This window comes from Vombatus ursinus, unplaced genomic scaffold, assembly GCF_900497805.2.
Source record: "Vombatus ursinus unplaced genomic scaffold, bare-nosed wombat genome assembly UNPS02014802.1, whole genome shotgun sequence".
Lineage (NCBI taxonomy): Eukaryota > Metazoa > Chordata > Mammalia > Diprotodontia > Vombatidae > Vombatus > Vombatus ursinus.
The window spans coordinates 28,850,156-28,867,055 of NW_020954580.1; the positions used below are offsets into that span (position 1 = coordinate 28,850,156).

General features: G+C 40.7%; 1 protein-coding gene across 7 annotated transcripts in view; it reads left to right on the forward strand.

Moving 5' to 3' along the window:
- Positions 1-15,119, forward strand: part of ENOX1 (ecto-NOX disulfide-thiol exchanger 1) — a 548,229-nt gene extending 533,110 nt beyond the window's left edge. For all 7 annotated transcript variants that reach the window (XM_027873687.1, XM_027873693.1, XM_027873694.1 and 4 more), the window contains 2 exons: positions 2,218-2,303; positions 14,222-15,119. In XM_027873687.1, coding sequence (XP_027729488.1) covers positions 2,218-2,303; positions 14,222-14,353 — 218 coding nt within the window. In that variant the 3' untranslated portion in view covers positions 14,354-15,119. The remainder of the gene's footprint in view (positions 1-2,217; positions 2,304-14,221) is intronic.
- Positions 15,120-16,900: the final 1,781 nt, after the last annotated feature.

Sequence of the window (16,900 nt, forward strand, 5' to 3'; positions counted from 1 at the left end):
CCTTTTTTGCTCCTTAATGGCAAGGCTTCCTTTTTACACATATCCCTGGCATAATAGTTGGTACATTAAACTCACTTAAAAATGCTTGTTAATTCATTGATTATTTTAGATTTTTTTTATTTGTTTGTTTGTTTTTTGACTAGGCAATGGGGTTAAGTGACTTGCCGAGGGTCACACAGCTAGTAAGTGTTAAGTGTCTGAGGCCGGATTTGAACTCAGGTTTTCCTGAATCTAGGGCCGGTGCTCTATCCACTGTGCCACCTAGCTGCCCCCTGATTCATTGATTATTAATGGAATATATACGTATGTTTTATTATGTGTGGTTCTGCCCAACAACCATGAATTAAGTACTCACCATTTACAAACCAATCAATCAACAAGCATTTTTTAAAGATTTACTATGTGCCAGGCACTATAAAGTATTGTGCTGGGTACTGACCATACAAAAATAAAATATAAAAACAGTCCCTGCCTCTAAGTCGTTCATTCCACTCATTCCATCCTATTTTTTCTTTCATTTAATGACATTTCATTCAGACATTTCCATGTAATGATATGGTACCCACACTTGCCACTTTTTTATTGCATCTTGTCAATATAGCAGAGTTTGCTTAGTTTGGAGGGGTGGCATTTTTCTGGTTTTTTATTAAATGGATATAGGACTCTTTTCGAGCAACAATTTCACAGCTGCAAGGGACCTGATAGACCATCTAATCTAACCTCCTCATCTTCAGAAAAAAATAAGGTTTTTGTGTGACTTGGGGGAAATATCTTTTTAACCATCTTCTCTGAAATTCATTTTGTATTAGGGATGAATTGATCATCTGAATTTTGTTTCCAGGTGGCAAATGCCATGCCAGTCAGTCAGTCAGCAAGTATTATGAGGTTCCTAGGACTCTAGGAAAGGTACCATGAGAAATATAAATATTTAGTTAGGCAAAGAGCATCACATTACCAACAGTGTGTCCACGTTCATAGTGGTTCAGAAAGCATGCCCCTCATCCCAGGATGCTGAACTTTCCTAGTCCAGCTACTCAGGACTCAGTTGTTATCAACTCTTCAGCACCTCAGTTCCCAGTACAAGTTTATACTAGGCACTTTTCCCAAAGTCCTTAGCCCAGGAAAATACTAAAGAAGAAAGGGGAAGGATCATCAACAGTGCTAAACCCACATCAATCCAGTCTAACCCATCTCCTTTGCTAGGTGACCCATCAAGTAGGACTTGTTCCATCAACTGTATTTCATCCAAAAACAAAATCTATAGCTCCAACCTTTGCTTGGTTCGTGAGGATCTGCCTCTTAGGTTATCAACAGATAATTCATTATGAAATCCACTCAGACACAGCTGGGGAATGTTCATTTGAATATGACTTTTCAGCAATTAGCTACAGAGAGTCCCTAGAGATGAGTCTTCCTTGCTTTTGCTCTTTTAATTTGGGAGAAAAAGGAGTCAGAAGGATGGAGAGGGATTGCTTTTCACAGTAATGCTAAGACCAACATCCTGCTTTTCATCTGTCAAAACAATGCTGACAGTTGATTTTCGTGATGGAAAAAGCTCTCAATTTATCATCTGATTCCAACTAAACCATTCATTCCCCTAGACCTTTTAAAATGTTCTTATAAATTACAGTGAGGAGAGACAGAGCCGGGCTCCCTTTAAACAACAACAACCCACCACCAAAAGCCAGTGCGTCAAGGACTTGGGCTTCCTTCAGCAGCAGTCAGGGGCAATATGGATTAAATACTTTTTTGTAACTAGCAACTATAATTATTTAGAAATTTTGAAGCCCTGTGATTTCTGACACAGCTGCATGAGTGAGCCCTTTTCCCACTGCAGCATCCATTGAGGGAGAGAAACACCATAATTCTATCCTTCCAATAACTACAATTTTATATTGGTAAATCAAGCATAAAATTGGTAGTTGAAATGCTTCCAGGAGTCTTTGTTTAGAAATACCTTTATTCATCTGTATATTATCTTGGTCACTAGCTATCTAACTGCTGTCTTCCTACAAATAAGAAATTCTGTTTACTGTGTTACCATTACTGTACTCAAAATGTATTGTTATCTAGTGTTTGTTGAGTGCTGTTAGAAATAACAGGGCCATAACTCAGCCTGACAAAATGGTCACAGAGTGACAGAGGTGATGTTACTTGGCTAAGGCTGTTTGTGCCTCTAGTAATTTCTAATATTTGGGTTTTTTTTTTCCAATGCAGGTATCATATCAACATTTCTTCACGTCCATCCTTTCGGAGCCAATATAGAATATCTTTGGTCATACATGCAGCAGCTGGATTCTAAGGTAAATGGTTTTTATCTAAAGGGCTTTCACTGCCTAAATGCAAAGTGTCATGATTGCTGACGGCAGGTGGACTCTGCATGAGGCCCCATTAGGGACATAATGGGGAAATGGGGCTTGTATGCTTCTCTCGTTCCCAAATTCTTTGACAGTCAGGCTGCCTTCCTTCACTTGCCTTTGTCTTTGTGGTAGAACAAACTGTTATCTGAAATGACAAGGACTTTAAGCAGATGCTAAATTACTTGGGGAAGCTTGTGGGGAATATAAAATATAAGGTTAGTCAAGGGAGTCTCAAAGACAAGAGAGGAAGCAGTCAAGGGCTCCCGTTAGGGCATCAGTCTTGGACCATGCTGGTAGGCCTCAGCTACAGGATTTCCATTGACTTCTAAAGGAACTTGATACGGTGGGGGAAAAATAAACATTTGCAGTCATTTAAAGCTACCAAAAACATTCTATGGATTTTAAGAAAATAACTTAGGTCCTAAGTTATTTTATGTATTGTTGGCCAAGTTACAAAGCATACCTACTTCCTTTCCTCCAGTTCTTCCTATCTTCTAAACAAAGTGTGGTTTCTTTCTCCCTCCATTTTGATCCAGGTCAGTGCAAATGGGATTTTTTGGAATCTTCAGAGTTACACAGAAAGATACTCTTAGGATCTGAGAGAAGGACAGTTAGTGGTCCTTTTTTTGTTTTATTTAAATCATCAGCATCTTCCCCGCCCCTTTCCACCCTCCAAAAAAAAGAATTAATACCATCTTGGGCTTCATCAATGGAAGGATGGTTTCCAGGATGTAAGAGCTGATGAGTCATCTTCACTCTTCCCTGCTCAGATAACATCTAGGGAACTTATTGTGTTCAGGTCTGGCCACCACAGTTTAGGAAGGGTGTTAACAATCAGGAACACACCCAGCTAAGTACAACCAGGATAATTAAAGGCCTGGAATCCAAACCTGCCATGTGAAAAGTGACAATGTTTTAGAAAGAACATTGAATTGGAGCCCGAGGACCTATATTCAATGTGGCTAGGTGACTTAGCAGCCAAATGGCCTTAGATGAGTAACTGACTTTCATTTTCCTCCTCTGTAAAAGGAAGGGGTTACAGTGGATGATCTCTGAGCTCTCCTCCATCTCTAAATCTGAGGTCCTGTGAATCTTTGTTTTGCCTGGGGGAAAAAATGGGGGAAGAGAAAGACCAGTAGAGGATGGTAGGAAGAGAAGAATGGGAGAGAGAGCATAGCTAAGGTCTGCAGAATACTTTGCTTTTATCTCCCTTGATCTTCACAACAACCCTGTAAGGTAGGCACTATTATTATTCCCATTTTACAGATGAGGAAACTGAGACAAACAGATCAAACAACTTGCCCAGGGCCAGTCTTTTTCATTCCAGGTCCAGCCCTCTCTATCCATTATACCATCTAGCTATCTCACATTTGAAAGGCAGCTGTCCACAAAGAGGATTAGGCTAATTTCCCCTGCCTCAAGAAGGCAGAATTAGGAAAAATAGGTATAGAAGTTGCAGACGTATGTTTGAGCTCAATATGAAGAAAAATTGTGTAACTATGAAATAATCCACAAGAACTGGGCTGCCTTCAGAAGGTACTAAAATCTCTGCATTACTCAAATCCTTCCAATGGAGTCTGTAGTGAAATGAAGAGTGTCTTGGGCTTATGGTAGAGAAATCTGTGTTCTAATCTACCCTCTGACCTTGAATTAGCCACTTAAATTCTCTGAGTTTCAATCTCCCTGTCTATAAAATGGAGGTGATACCTATAGTACCTAAGTCACAGGGGTGTGTGTTGTTCAGTCCTTTTTCCTTCTTATTCAACTCTTCATGACTCCATTTGTGGCTTTCTTGGCAAAGATACTGGAGTACTTTGCCATTTCATTTTACAGATGAGGAAACTGAGGCAAACAGAGTTGTCACTTGCCTAGGGTCACACGGCTAGTAAGTGTTGGAGGTCAAATTTGAACTCAGAAAGATGAGTCTTCCTGTCTGTAGGCCTGGCACTCTATCCACTGCAGGGAGAGAGCCTTGTGAAGAGGGGTTTTGTGGGGCTAAAATGAAATGATGGATGTAAAGCACTTTGTAAACCTTAAAATGTTATGTAAATGCCAGTTATCATCATATCGTTGTCATTAGCCTCCAGTCTGGTGATGACTTCCTTCCTTGAGCCTTTCAAGCAATGTTTACAGAGCAATAAGAGATATGCTAGTAAATATTTAACATTCAGGCTCTCCCAAGGGAAAAAAAAATGTGTGCCCATACACTTTTAAGTTTGATCTGCAATATTAACATTTTCTGAAGTCTGGATGATCAACAGAACAACAAAACCAGCACTGAATTGTAGCCACTGCTGATTTCTGAGGTGAAAACCTGACAGTGGTTCTTTAAGCCAGTATGTGCTGGCTTCACTCTACCTTCGTAAAGAAATATCAGTTATTAAGTAGATCAGTTATAGAGAATGTTGTAGGAGGAAGAGAAATGGACCATATGGCTTCTCAAGTGCCTTATTACTCAGGAGTTTCTGTAATTCTATGGTTCCATACCTCTCCTCAGAGATTCAATTGGATGATTTCATCTTATCTCAGATTGGCACTTAAATTTTGGAAGACAAGCAGGAAATTGTGCCCCTGAGGCAGGAAGAGCCTAATGCTTACTTCTCCTCATCAATTCTTTTTTCCCCCAGTGAGGAGATGTGACTGTGAGCCCCAGAATATACCTTGGCATGGGGAAAGGGCCTGGCATATGTTTTGATGTAGTAATATTGGCTACATTTCTATAGACCATAATAATTTGCAAAACACAATCCAGGCAGCAACCTTGGTGGGTGGGTAGTACAGATTTTATTTTTCCCTTTTTTACAGATGAGGAAACTGAGGCTTAGCAATATTAAGTAACATCTCTCCCATGGTCATATAGCTAGTAAGTTATGGAGCCAGGATTTGAATCTGAATCCTCTGACAAATAAAATAATGCTTTCTACTATCTCATATTGCTTCTTCATCTATCTGGTGTGGTTCAGGAGAGGCAAAGGACTGATTACCATCTGTGGCCCTTTAAGGTTCTGAAAATGCTTAAAGACTGCTTCATCATAGCTATCATTCAGTTGTTTCAGTTGTGTCTGACTTTTCCTGACTCCGTTTAGGGATTTCTTGGCAGAGACGCTGGCATGGTTTGCCATTTCCTTCTCCGGCCCATTTTATGGATGAGGAAAATAAGCAAACAAGGTTAAATGACTTGTCCAGGGTCACTCAGCTAATAAATGTCTGAGGCCAGATTTGAACTCAGACAATAGATAACTGTGGGATTCTGTGGTCCCGTCATTTAAGAACTTTAATGGCAAACAAATCCAGGAGAGCACCCTCTGTTTTTTGCAAGTCAAGGCCCCATCTTCTAGTGTCCAAGACATGCAGTCATTCCTAAATAGACTGATTCTCATGTGCTAAGAGATCCTGTACCAGGTGAGCTGCCGAAATTCTGCCTAGGGTATGTAAGGTTAATCAGAAGGAATTGATTGATGGAGTTGTCACAAGTAGTTTTTATTACAATGGAATATTTTTCTGGGATATTTATTTACTCATTTAGAAACATTTAGCGTGTGTCAAGTAGAAGCAACCTGGTGTCATTGAGAGAGAGCTGGCCTTGGGGCCAGGAAGAACTAAGTTTAAGCCCTGTGTTTGAAAGATTCTGGCTCTGTGACCATGGGCAACTCAATTAAGTTCTCAGAGCACTGGACCATGGGTGTGGGCTGGCTGCATGTCACCCCACAACTCTCCTAAGGGTGGCCCCAACCAGATTAAAATGGAGCTCCTGTCTGATTAAGAAATATATGAACATATGTGGTTTTCAAGTAAAGATGTGGCCCACAGTTTAATGGCCTTTTTCTCTGTCTGATTTGACCCCACTACTCTAGACACCTCTCTAAGTGTCTGGCTGCAGAAAAAGTGCTTTCCTGCATTGTTAGAGGGAGTCTCCTCATCCAGGGAACTCCCTGTGTCAATGAAGGGAGCAGCTAGATGGCACAGTGGATAGAACGCCAGGCCTGGAGTCAGGAAGACTCATCTTCCTGAGTTCAAATCCAGCCTCAGACACTTACCAGCTGTGTGACCCAGGGCAAGTCACTTCACCCTGTTTGCCTCAGTTTCTCATGTGTAAAATGAACTGGAGAAGGAAATGGCAAACTTACTCCAGTGTCTTTGTCAAGAAAACCTGAGTGGGGTCACGTACAGTCAGACATGACTGAAATGATTGAACAACACCAATTATGTCAATGAAATCATGGAGCCAGGACACCAGTCTTTTTTTTTTGTTGTTGTTGCTTTTTTTTTTTGGTGAGGCAATTGAGGTTAAATGACTTGCCCAGGGTCACACAGCTAGTAAGTGTCAAGTGTCTGAGGTCAGATTTGAACTCAGGTCCTACTGACTCCAAGGCTGGAGCTCTATCCACTGTACCACCTAGCTGCCCCCAGGACCAGTCTTTATCCCTTTGAGTCAAGTATTTCCAAAGGACTCTGTACTGAGCACTTTGGGGTACACAAAAATAAATAAAACTTGCTCCTTGATCTCAAGTAATTTATAATCAAGTAGGCAAGATAAGATGTGCATACAAATAATTACAATACAAAATTATAATTATAATGAGCAGTAACAGGACTGAATAGAGAGATCTGAAAGGTAGTGATAATGATGCTTTTACTACTGATTTCATAGGGCTGTTAAGCATTTTCTCAACCACATACATATGTGTGTGTGTATGTGTATTCATGTATGGTTTTTTTTTGACAGGTCAGTTAGGTGGCTCAGTGGATAGAACACTCAGGCTGGCATCAGGAAAACCTGAGTTCAAATATGGCCTCAAACACTTACTAGCAGTGTAACGCTGGGCAAGTCACTTAATCCTGTTTGCCTCAGTTTCCTCATCTGTAAAATGAGCTGAAGTGTATATGTGTGTATATATGTGTGCATATATAGATTGTACAAGAACATATGCATACACATATATGTAAAAGTATGTTTGTGTATTATGTATGTGTGTGTATGAAGTAGTTATTCCTTGTGTGTGTATGTGTGTCATTTAATCACATAGCTTGAAAATAATAATAGCAGCCTGGCATAGTGGATAGAGAGATGGATGGCCTTGAATTCAGGAAAATTTGTATCCCCAGCCCCAGCAGGACAAATAAAAAAGGCTTTTTCAAATGGATGTTGAATTGAACTGAATTGCATGCTACATTGTGCTATAGACATTTAGTACAATAAAAATTAGAGAGGAGAAAATATTTGTGATTACATTAATGGTAGAACCAGGGATTCAGTGCATACCTTAGAAATAACCTCTTTTCCTTGAATAATTCCCATTTCAATGGCACTTTAAGGATTATAAAGCACTTTCCTTTTAACACTGGGAGGTAGAGAGTGCAAGCATCTGGTGGTGGTGGTTATTGCTGCTAACAGGTATTACCTCAATGAGGTTTGCAAAGTACTTGGTGTTATATTATCTCACTTGATTTGATCCTCACAACTGCCCTGTGAGGCACATACTATTATTTTATAATGAGAAAACAGACTGATAGAAATTAATTGATTTGCCTAGCTGTCTCCTGAGCAAGATTAGAACTCAGGTCTTCCTGGCTATTTAACAGCATTCTATCCACGACAGTACCTAGCTGCCTTCTGGTTAGGGAAATCCTTCCATCAGTGCATATTTGGTAGTGTCTCTGCAACTTTGAAGTCTTAGAGAGTAACCTGGGCTTCTGAGGTGACTTACATAGTCAGTATGGCTTGAATGCATATCTTCCTAACAGAATCTGGCTCTGGCTCTGCTAGGCCAAGTTGCTTCTTTTAGCTCCATTTTACAGACCATTCATGGTCACCCAGCTGGAAAGTGTCAAAGGCAGGATTCAAACCCAATCCCAAATCCATTGGGTTTTTTCCCCTGTTTACACCATTCTCACTCTAGCTTCAGCTAACATTTCCCAGGTTTAAACTCCAGAGCTGGGCTAGGCAGAAAGCGGTTTCCACAAAAAAGAATTCTGCCCTTGAATTTGGCTTCCCCCATTTGAGGATCTTGACTCAGCCTAGGCCTTTGCCTTACAGGACCTAAAGCAAAGGGGAAGGGGTGGGGGGCTCATGTTACTCGGCTTCCCCCTGCTTGCCTGACTGACCTGGGGAGATCAGTCAGATAAGCTGGAAAATAAAATTGATTTATGTCTGCTCATGTCAATTTGTACATGTACCCAGAGGCCCCAGGCAAGCAGGGTTGGGGGGGAAGGGGAGGGTTCACTCAATAAATCAAAAAATAAACCAAGCAGATCTTGTAAAATACCTCTGTGGCATTTGTGCCACATTAGCCCAAGAAAGTAGCAGGCTTCTCTGTTATTGAGAGCCTGAACCCATGCCCATAGTTTTACTTAAAATTATAACAGATAAATCTGATCCAATACATCGATGTTTCATCTTTGGGAATTTTAAAGTAGAAGGGTGATGAGAGGGGGAAATCACTGAGGGCGTCAAAGATGCCTCAAGCAAATGCTTGGAAGAAAAACTGAGTAGGTAATAGAATGTTCAAAACTTATTTACGACAGAAATCTCCTCCTCCTTCTCACGTCCCAAATACACAAAGTATAGGGAAATGAGATTGCAGATGCACCCATCTTGCACTTAAATCCGAGGATTCCACTGAGTTTCATTTTCCACGTCTGTGACAACCTCCTCCTAGAATGCCTAAGAGGCCTGTCAGACCATGTATTATAGATGAGGGAGCTGAGGCTAAACACACTGACTGCCAGACCAGGGTTTCCCCCAATGTCTCCTGTGTCTTCTAGGAGGGCCGTGGTCTTTTATGTCAGATGCTGCTGTTCCCAGAGACGAAAGTGGCCTGGAGTAGGATGTAAAGGAAACAGATCAGTGGCTGACAAATTATTGATGTGGTATAAAGGGGAAAGGCATTGGGAAGAGCTACAGATACTGTTCAAATAAAGAAATGCTGGCTGTGGGGCAAGAAAAGAAGACCAGAAATAAGGTATCAAAGACAAAAGGAACACTTGAGAAAATCTGAATGGCGCTTATGGGTTCATGGTAAGGTGGATAGAGTCAAGAAGACCTGAGTTCAAATTCAGCCCTTGGACACTGACTAGATGTACAATCCTGGTCAAGTCACTTAACCTCTCTTTGTCTCAGTTTCCTTGTTTGCATAATATTTCCCATGATTGTTGTGAAAATAAAATGAGATAACAGTTGTAAAGTATCTAGCACATAGGTATTATATAAATGTTAGCTATCATTATTATTATTAATAATAACTAGCAATGATATAGCCCCTTAAGATTTGCAAAGTGCCTTCTTTATGTTATATCTGAGGTCAGCCTGACCCACCAGTGCCTCAAAAGGAATAATGAGGGCATTTAGAATGCAACTTGACTTGGAATAATAGAACTTTGCAGATGGAAGTGTAAATAGAATTTTACAGATGGAACTTTCCATCACCTAGTCCAGTTCCTCTATTTTACTGGTGAAATAGCAGACCTTTAGAGGTGGGTCTAGGACCAGGTTAACGGACTTGATCAAGGTCACACCTTTAGGGTGGCAGAATTAAGGGCCCATGCTTGTGTTTGCTTGGATATGCTGCTGACAGAGCTTCCTACTTCATCCCAGTAAAGCTTTAGAAAAACACGTCTCCCAGCAGATAAAGAGTGATTTTGAAAAGCACATACTTCTCTGCACTCTTCTCTAACTCTGAAGGGCAGCATTTTACTTATTTGCCATAAAAGCGTTGACTTGAGGGTCAAAAGGCAGCTTAGTGTAAATTGGAAAGAACATTTGACTTGGCTCTCCAAGCTCCAGGTTCAAGTACCAAGTGATACTTCCTTTTAGCCTCAAGATGTTCCTTTTCTTCAGATTATCCGACATCTCACCATTTAGTTACCAGTAAGCTCTATTAAATATACTTTAAGACTTTGGGGAAATTGTGCTGTGGACTCCAAAAGGCATTCTGTGTAAATAACACTATGCTTCTATGCAAAGGTAGAATAGTAGAGTGTATAGAAACCTGACCTTCGAATCAAGACTTGGGTTCACATCTAGTCCGTGCCATTTGTTGGTTGTATGACCCTGGACCCCTACTAGCTGCTGTTCAGTCATTTTTCAGTTGTGTCTGACTCTTCGTGACCCCATTTGGGGGTTTCTTGGCAAAAATACTGGAGCGGTTTGCCATTTTCTTCTGCGGCTCATTTTACGGATGAGAAAACTGAGGCAGACAGGGTGAAATGACTCCAGGGTCACACAGCTGGTAAGTGTCTGAGGCTGGATTTGTACTCAGGAAGATGAGTAATAAGACTTCAGGCCCATCATTCTATCCACTATAGCACCTAGCTGCACCACCCTCCCCAGCAACTTTTTTTTTTTTTTTTTTGCTTTTTGGTGAGGCAATTGGGGTTAGGTGACTTTCCCAGGGTCACACAGCTAGTTAAGTGTCAAGCATCTGAAGTCAGATTTGAACTCAGGTCCTCCTGACTCCAAGGCCAGAGCTCTATGCACTGTGCCACCTAGCTGCCCCTCCCCAGCAACTTTTTAAGGTTGTAAGTTACAGATCTTAATTGGGAGAGCAAGTTCCCTATACCAATGCAATCACAGGTCCAGTCCAAAAACAAAAACAGAAAGAAAAAAAATACCGACAATACAATTTCTACCAACACAGATTCTAATCCCTCTGTTTCTTGAATTTCTGTAGGAAAAAAAGAAATCATCATCTCTTGTCCACCCTTCTATTAATGAGTCTCTTCAATTTAGGTTGGTCAATCAACAAACTTTTTTGAAAAGTGCCTACTGTGTGCTATGCACTGTTGTAGTGCTAGGGTATATGAAGATAAAAACAAAATGGCACTGCTCTCAATGAGCTTACTTTCTACATATAAATAAATAAAAGTTATATGCAAAACAAATGCAAAATCTTTCAGGAAGCAGCCCCAGCAGTCCTCAGATCAGTGCATGCTTGAGCTGAGCTTTGAAGGAAGCCAGGGTTTCTAAGAGGTTGGGGTGAGGAGCAAAAGCATCCCAGGCGTGGAGCCCAGGCCTTTTAAAGGCATAAAGATGAAATGTTTTGTAAAGGAAGAGGCACTTAGGCCAGGCTGGCTGAAATGTAAAGTACATGACAAGTAATAATGTATTAGATGTCTGGAAAGATAGGATGGGGCCAACTGAATGCCAAACAGAGAAGTTTCTATTTTATCCTAGAGGCAAGGACACAAGATGGCAAATGTATCACCAGTCTCCGGACCTGTGCTTGAAGTCTTTCCAGCTCGGGGTATCTGCCTAAGCTGATAGCAGGGCTGGCCTAGCTGAGAACCCAGGGTCACCTTCATACCACAGTGGGGCATCGGACAAGAGCTTCAAAAGGAAGCTGCCTAAAACTTCAAGATAGATCCATCGTATTTTAAAGCCTATTTCTTTTTTAAATTTGCCTGAACTGAACCTTATTTAACTACCCGTTCTACAGTGAATTTTCCTTTAAAGGATCAGTCAGTTTATAAGCATCTATTAAGTGCCTACTATGAGCCAGGCACTATACTAAGTACTGGAAATACACAGAAATGCAAAAGACAGTCTCTGCCCTCCAGATGTTCACTATCCAATGAGGGAGACCACATATTTAGAGATGGAAGAGATCATAGGGGTTATCTCATCCAGCCCCCTCATTTTACAGATAGGGATACAGAGGCCTAGAAGCTTGCCCAAGTTTACACCTACAGCAAGAGGCGGGGCTGGGATTTGAACCCAGGTTTTCTGAGTCCAACTTTGGTGATGTCTTACTGTACAGCATTGCATCTTTCACCCCTTCTTTGTCTCTACTACATATTGAAGTTCCTTTGGAAATGAATGGCAGAAGTCTAGTCATGGGTCATCCTACATCAGGGTGCACATGAGTGCTATGCTTCATGCAGTAGCTTCCAGCCATGATTTGGGCTGAATCCTCCATAGACCCTTGTGACCAAGAGCAAATGTTTGTTAGACTGCTGGGCAAGGTGAGTGGGACCAGCTGAGGACGTGATTCCCACCCGCAGTTAGTCCAGTCAAGAATCATTTATGAAGTGCATACTGAGTGCCAGGCACTGTGATAAGCCCTGGGGATAGAGAAAAAAGGCAAAAGCACTGTCCCTGCCCTCAAGGAGCTTGAATTCTAATGGGAGAGAGACAACACAAAATCTACCACTATACAAACAAGATATAGCCGAATTGGAGATAATCTTAGAAGGAAAGCACTTCTTACAGGTGGTAGGGTTTTAATTAAGACTTAAAGGAATCTCGGAGACAAAGATGAGGAGGCACAGCATTGTAATCAATCAACATTCATTAGGTGCCTACTATGTGCCAGGAGCTATGCTAAGTGCTAGGGATACAAAAAGAGGCAAAAAACAGTCTCTGCCCTCAACAAGCTCACACACAAACAAATATATATAGGATAAATTTAGGAAATGATGAATAGAAGGAAGGTACTGGAATTAAGAGAGGTTGGGGAAAACTTCCTGAAGAAGGTAAAATTTTAGTCTAGCCTTAAAGGAAGTCAGTATTCGAAGCAGAGGAGGGAGAGCATTCCAGGCATGGAAGACAGGCAGAGAGAATGCCTGGAGCCAAAATATGGAGGGTCTTGTTGGTGGGAGGAGGCCATTGTCACTGGATTGAAGAGTACATGTTGGGAAGTAAGGTGTAAGAAGACTGGAAACGTAGAAGGAGGCTAGGTTATGAAGAGCTTTGAATTCCAAATAGAGTATTTTGTGTTTGCTCCTGGAGGCAAGTGGAAGCCAGTGGAGTTTGAGTTGGAGGTGACATGATCAGTCCTTTGTTTTAGGAAAATCACTCTAGTTGCTGAATGGAGAATGGATTGGAGTGGAGAAAGACTTGATGTAGACACACCCACCAATAGGCTACTGCAATAATCCAGGCATGAGGTGGAAAGGGCCTACACCAGAGTGTTGGCAGTATCAAAGAAGAGGTGGGGTATGTAGGAGTGATATTGCAGAGGTGAAATCCATAGGCCTTGGCAACAGCTTGGATTTGGGCAGTAAGAGATAGTGAGGAATACAAGATGACTCTTAGGTTGTGAGTCTGAGGGACTGGAAGGATGGTGTTGCCCTCCACAGTAATAGGGAAGGTAGGAGGAAGGGGGGAAGGCTTAGGGAGAAAGATGAGTTCTGTGAAAATGTACAGTCATTATATGGAATGTCTAGTCCAAGGAACAGTAGGGAAGCCAATGTCATGGAAGGGAGTTAGATGTAAGAAGACAGGAAATGTAGGAAAAGGCCAAATTATAAAGGCCTTTAAAAGACAAAGGATTTTATATTTGATCTTGGAGATAATAGGGAGCCACTGGAGTTTATTGAATTGAGGAGGAGGGAAGTCACATGTTCAGACCTGTGCTTTAGCACCTGAGTAGAAAATAGATTAGAGTGGTGAGACAGGTTATTGCAGTCCAAGCTGAGGTATTGAGCTAATAGCAAGATAGCAGCCTCATATCTCCTATAACTTTAGCTTTAAATGCCTTGCCCTCTAGCCAGCCAAATTAACTGGCCACAGCTGTCATTAGAGAATAATGAATTGGAACACATCTCATGGAATGGAAAGAGCACTGCCTTTGGAACTCAAGGGACATGGGTTCAAATTTCTCCTCTGACACTATCAATGTGACCTTGGGCAAATCACTTAGTTTCCTTATCTGTGGAATGAGGTCCCGATACTAGTCTTGGAGGTTCCCTCTCACCCTTGAATTTTGAATTATATGTTGCTTTAGGATTGATGACCTGAGAGCCTAGCAATTCACACGCTGTTTGTCTCATTGGAAAATATAACCTCAACTCATCGCTTGACTTCCTTCCATATTAACAAGGGATCCATTTTGCTCCAACCGATTTTTCTCCTTTTCTCCTAGATATCAGCAAATGAAATTGAAATGCTCTTGATGAGACTGCCACGCATGTTTAAACAGGAGTTCACAGGCGTTGGAGCAACACTGGAGAAAAGGTGGAAGTTTTGTGCCTTTGAAGGAATTAAAACCACCTGACTGTGAACAGCAAATGCCCTCTTCTTGAGAAGCAACCATTGTACCATGTGGGCAGGGCAAGGCAATCTGAGAGGGAGATCTTTGGAGTTGGCACATGGCGTTATATTCGCAGAGCTGTCAAGGCCTAATTTTAGTTCCATCTGTGGTATTCTCTTGTGAGTGGAAATGTAATTGTGCACCAGTTCCTTAAAAATAAACTTTTTTAAAAAAAAGTTTCATACTGTGACAGAGCTGTTTCCTATGAAAACCAAACAATGACACCACATTTGCAAGGATGGTGAGGTTTTTCAATCTGCAACATCCGAGTAAATCTCCCTGAGCGAAACATTGGAGGGAAACATGGACTGACCATGGTTGTTGCTAAGCTACCCAGAAATGTAGATGTAATGTATAGTTGAGCTCATTAAATGACATTTTCCTGGAAGTCTATCTTTCTGTTTTAGTATATAAGTAATTTTACAGTGAGGAAAAAAAAAATCTTACCAAAAGAAAACTTGAATATGTGTCCTAATAGTTAATGTATTTTGTAAATTAAGTTATATGCTATTCCAGGGATTTTTTGCCTTATTCAAAGAGGCCTAAAATGTGATTGGACTCCTCAAGAATGCTCTATCAAGAATATTATTTTTCTAAGATAACAATTCTCCATCATAAGTTCTTTTAACATGGATTGCATAACAGTTTTCATAAACATTGTAAATAGAGGGGGAAAAAAAAACAAACCAGTGACCCTGTCTTGTACTTGGTATGTTACATTCAGGTTTATGCATCGAAATAAATATTCAGTTGCTTTACTGTTACAGATTTTATAGCAAAAATATTAATTTTTTTCAATAAATATGACTTCTACCATATTGGTTTTACAAGCAATCCCTCTGATGTTTCTTAGTTTTTCCTGTTTGAAAATGTACTATTTCTTAGATGCAGTTGCTCAGCCCCACCCCAGTTCTAGCACCTTCCCATTTTACACACGAGCACCATACTAAGGGAGATGGCATTGGCTCAAATTAGAGAAAATTACATTTTTTGGAGTAGGAATGCCAAGATGGAAGATTATGCATTTGTTAAATAGAGCAGATATTGTTTAAAAATATGTAGACAAAGCAGCCAGATTTAACCAACATAAATTTCACATTTGTTCAGTGGTCTGTCAAATCATTACAATGCAACCAATTACTCACTCTTATTAACTCACAGATAATCCTTTTGTGCATCACTTTGGATAAGGGATTAAAGAATTCACATTCGACCCAGCATATTAACATTTGGAGGCAAAATTAGTCATCCATCAATTCAATATTCAATAAATATTTGTGGAGCAGTGCTCTAAGCACCATGGGATGTGCAAAGAAGAGTGATGCACAGTCCTGCCCTCAGGGAGCTTCCAGTCAAATACAGGAGAGATAAAACTGTGACAAATTCCTGACAAAAGACAGACCATGGAAGTTCAATAAGAGGCTTACAAATTAATCAAGACTTTAGACAGAGGCCATATTGTGGAAAAAGGGAAAGATCATTGGACTTTAATTACACCACTCCTTAGTTGATATTTGCCAGCTGGGTGAGCTTATATTAGTCATAACCACTCTGAGACTCAGTTTCCTCATCTTTAAAATGGGGATGGTGATACTTATAATGTCTATCTCACAGGGATGTTGGGTGGATCAAATTAAATGACGTTGATAAAGAACTTTTAAAGGCATATAGTGGCTACACAAAGCACCTGTTATTATTCCTCAGTGATGACTTCAGGGAAGGCTTTTTAAAGGAGATAGCATGTAAGTTGAGATGGGGAGGATGTTTAGAAGTTGGACAGACAGAGATGAGAGAAAGGTTATTCCCAGCAGAAGGAGCATGAGGAGCAAAAGTAGATGGTGAGTAAAGCCAGTTTGGCCACCATGGAGAGAGCAAAAATTTAGACTTGGGGGCAGGAGATGATTTAAAGCTAAATCTTGGACAATTTAACTATTTGAATCTTTCACCACCCCAATTTCCCTCTCTTATCTGTGTAAGACCAGTGAATAAGGACAATCTTAAAGGAATTGATTAACCTCAAAAGTGTCACTTTAAAGACTGCAACTGTACTAAGAATATCTTTCCAAATACCAAACAGATGCAATGCCTTCCTAAAGTACTGATGTCATCATAATCGTCAAGCAACATTTACTGAACCCTGATTACTGAACTCTGGTGTACTAACTGCTCACTGGAAGCAAACTAGCCCTTTAGAAATTTGCAAAAATATTGACCGTTTTGGTCACCACTACTGGGTATAAGGTTAGGAAGAGGGAAGCATTTATTGAGTACCAACCATGTGCCAAGCCCTGTGTTAAGCACTTTTTACAAATAATATCTCATCCTATCCTCACAACAACCCTAGGAAGTAGGTGCTATTATTTTATACTTGAGGAAACTGAGGCAGATAGAAGTTAAATGACTCGCCCAAGGTCACACAACTAGTAAATATCTAAGGGTGGATTTGAAGTCAGGTTATCCTGACTCCAGGCCCAGTGATCTTACCTATTATGCCACCTAAATGCCTAAGCT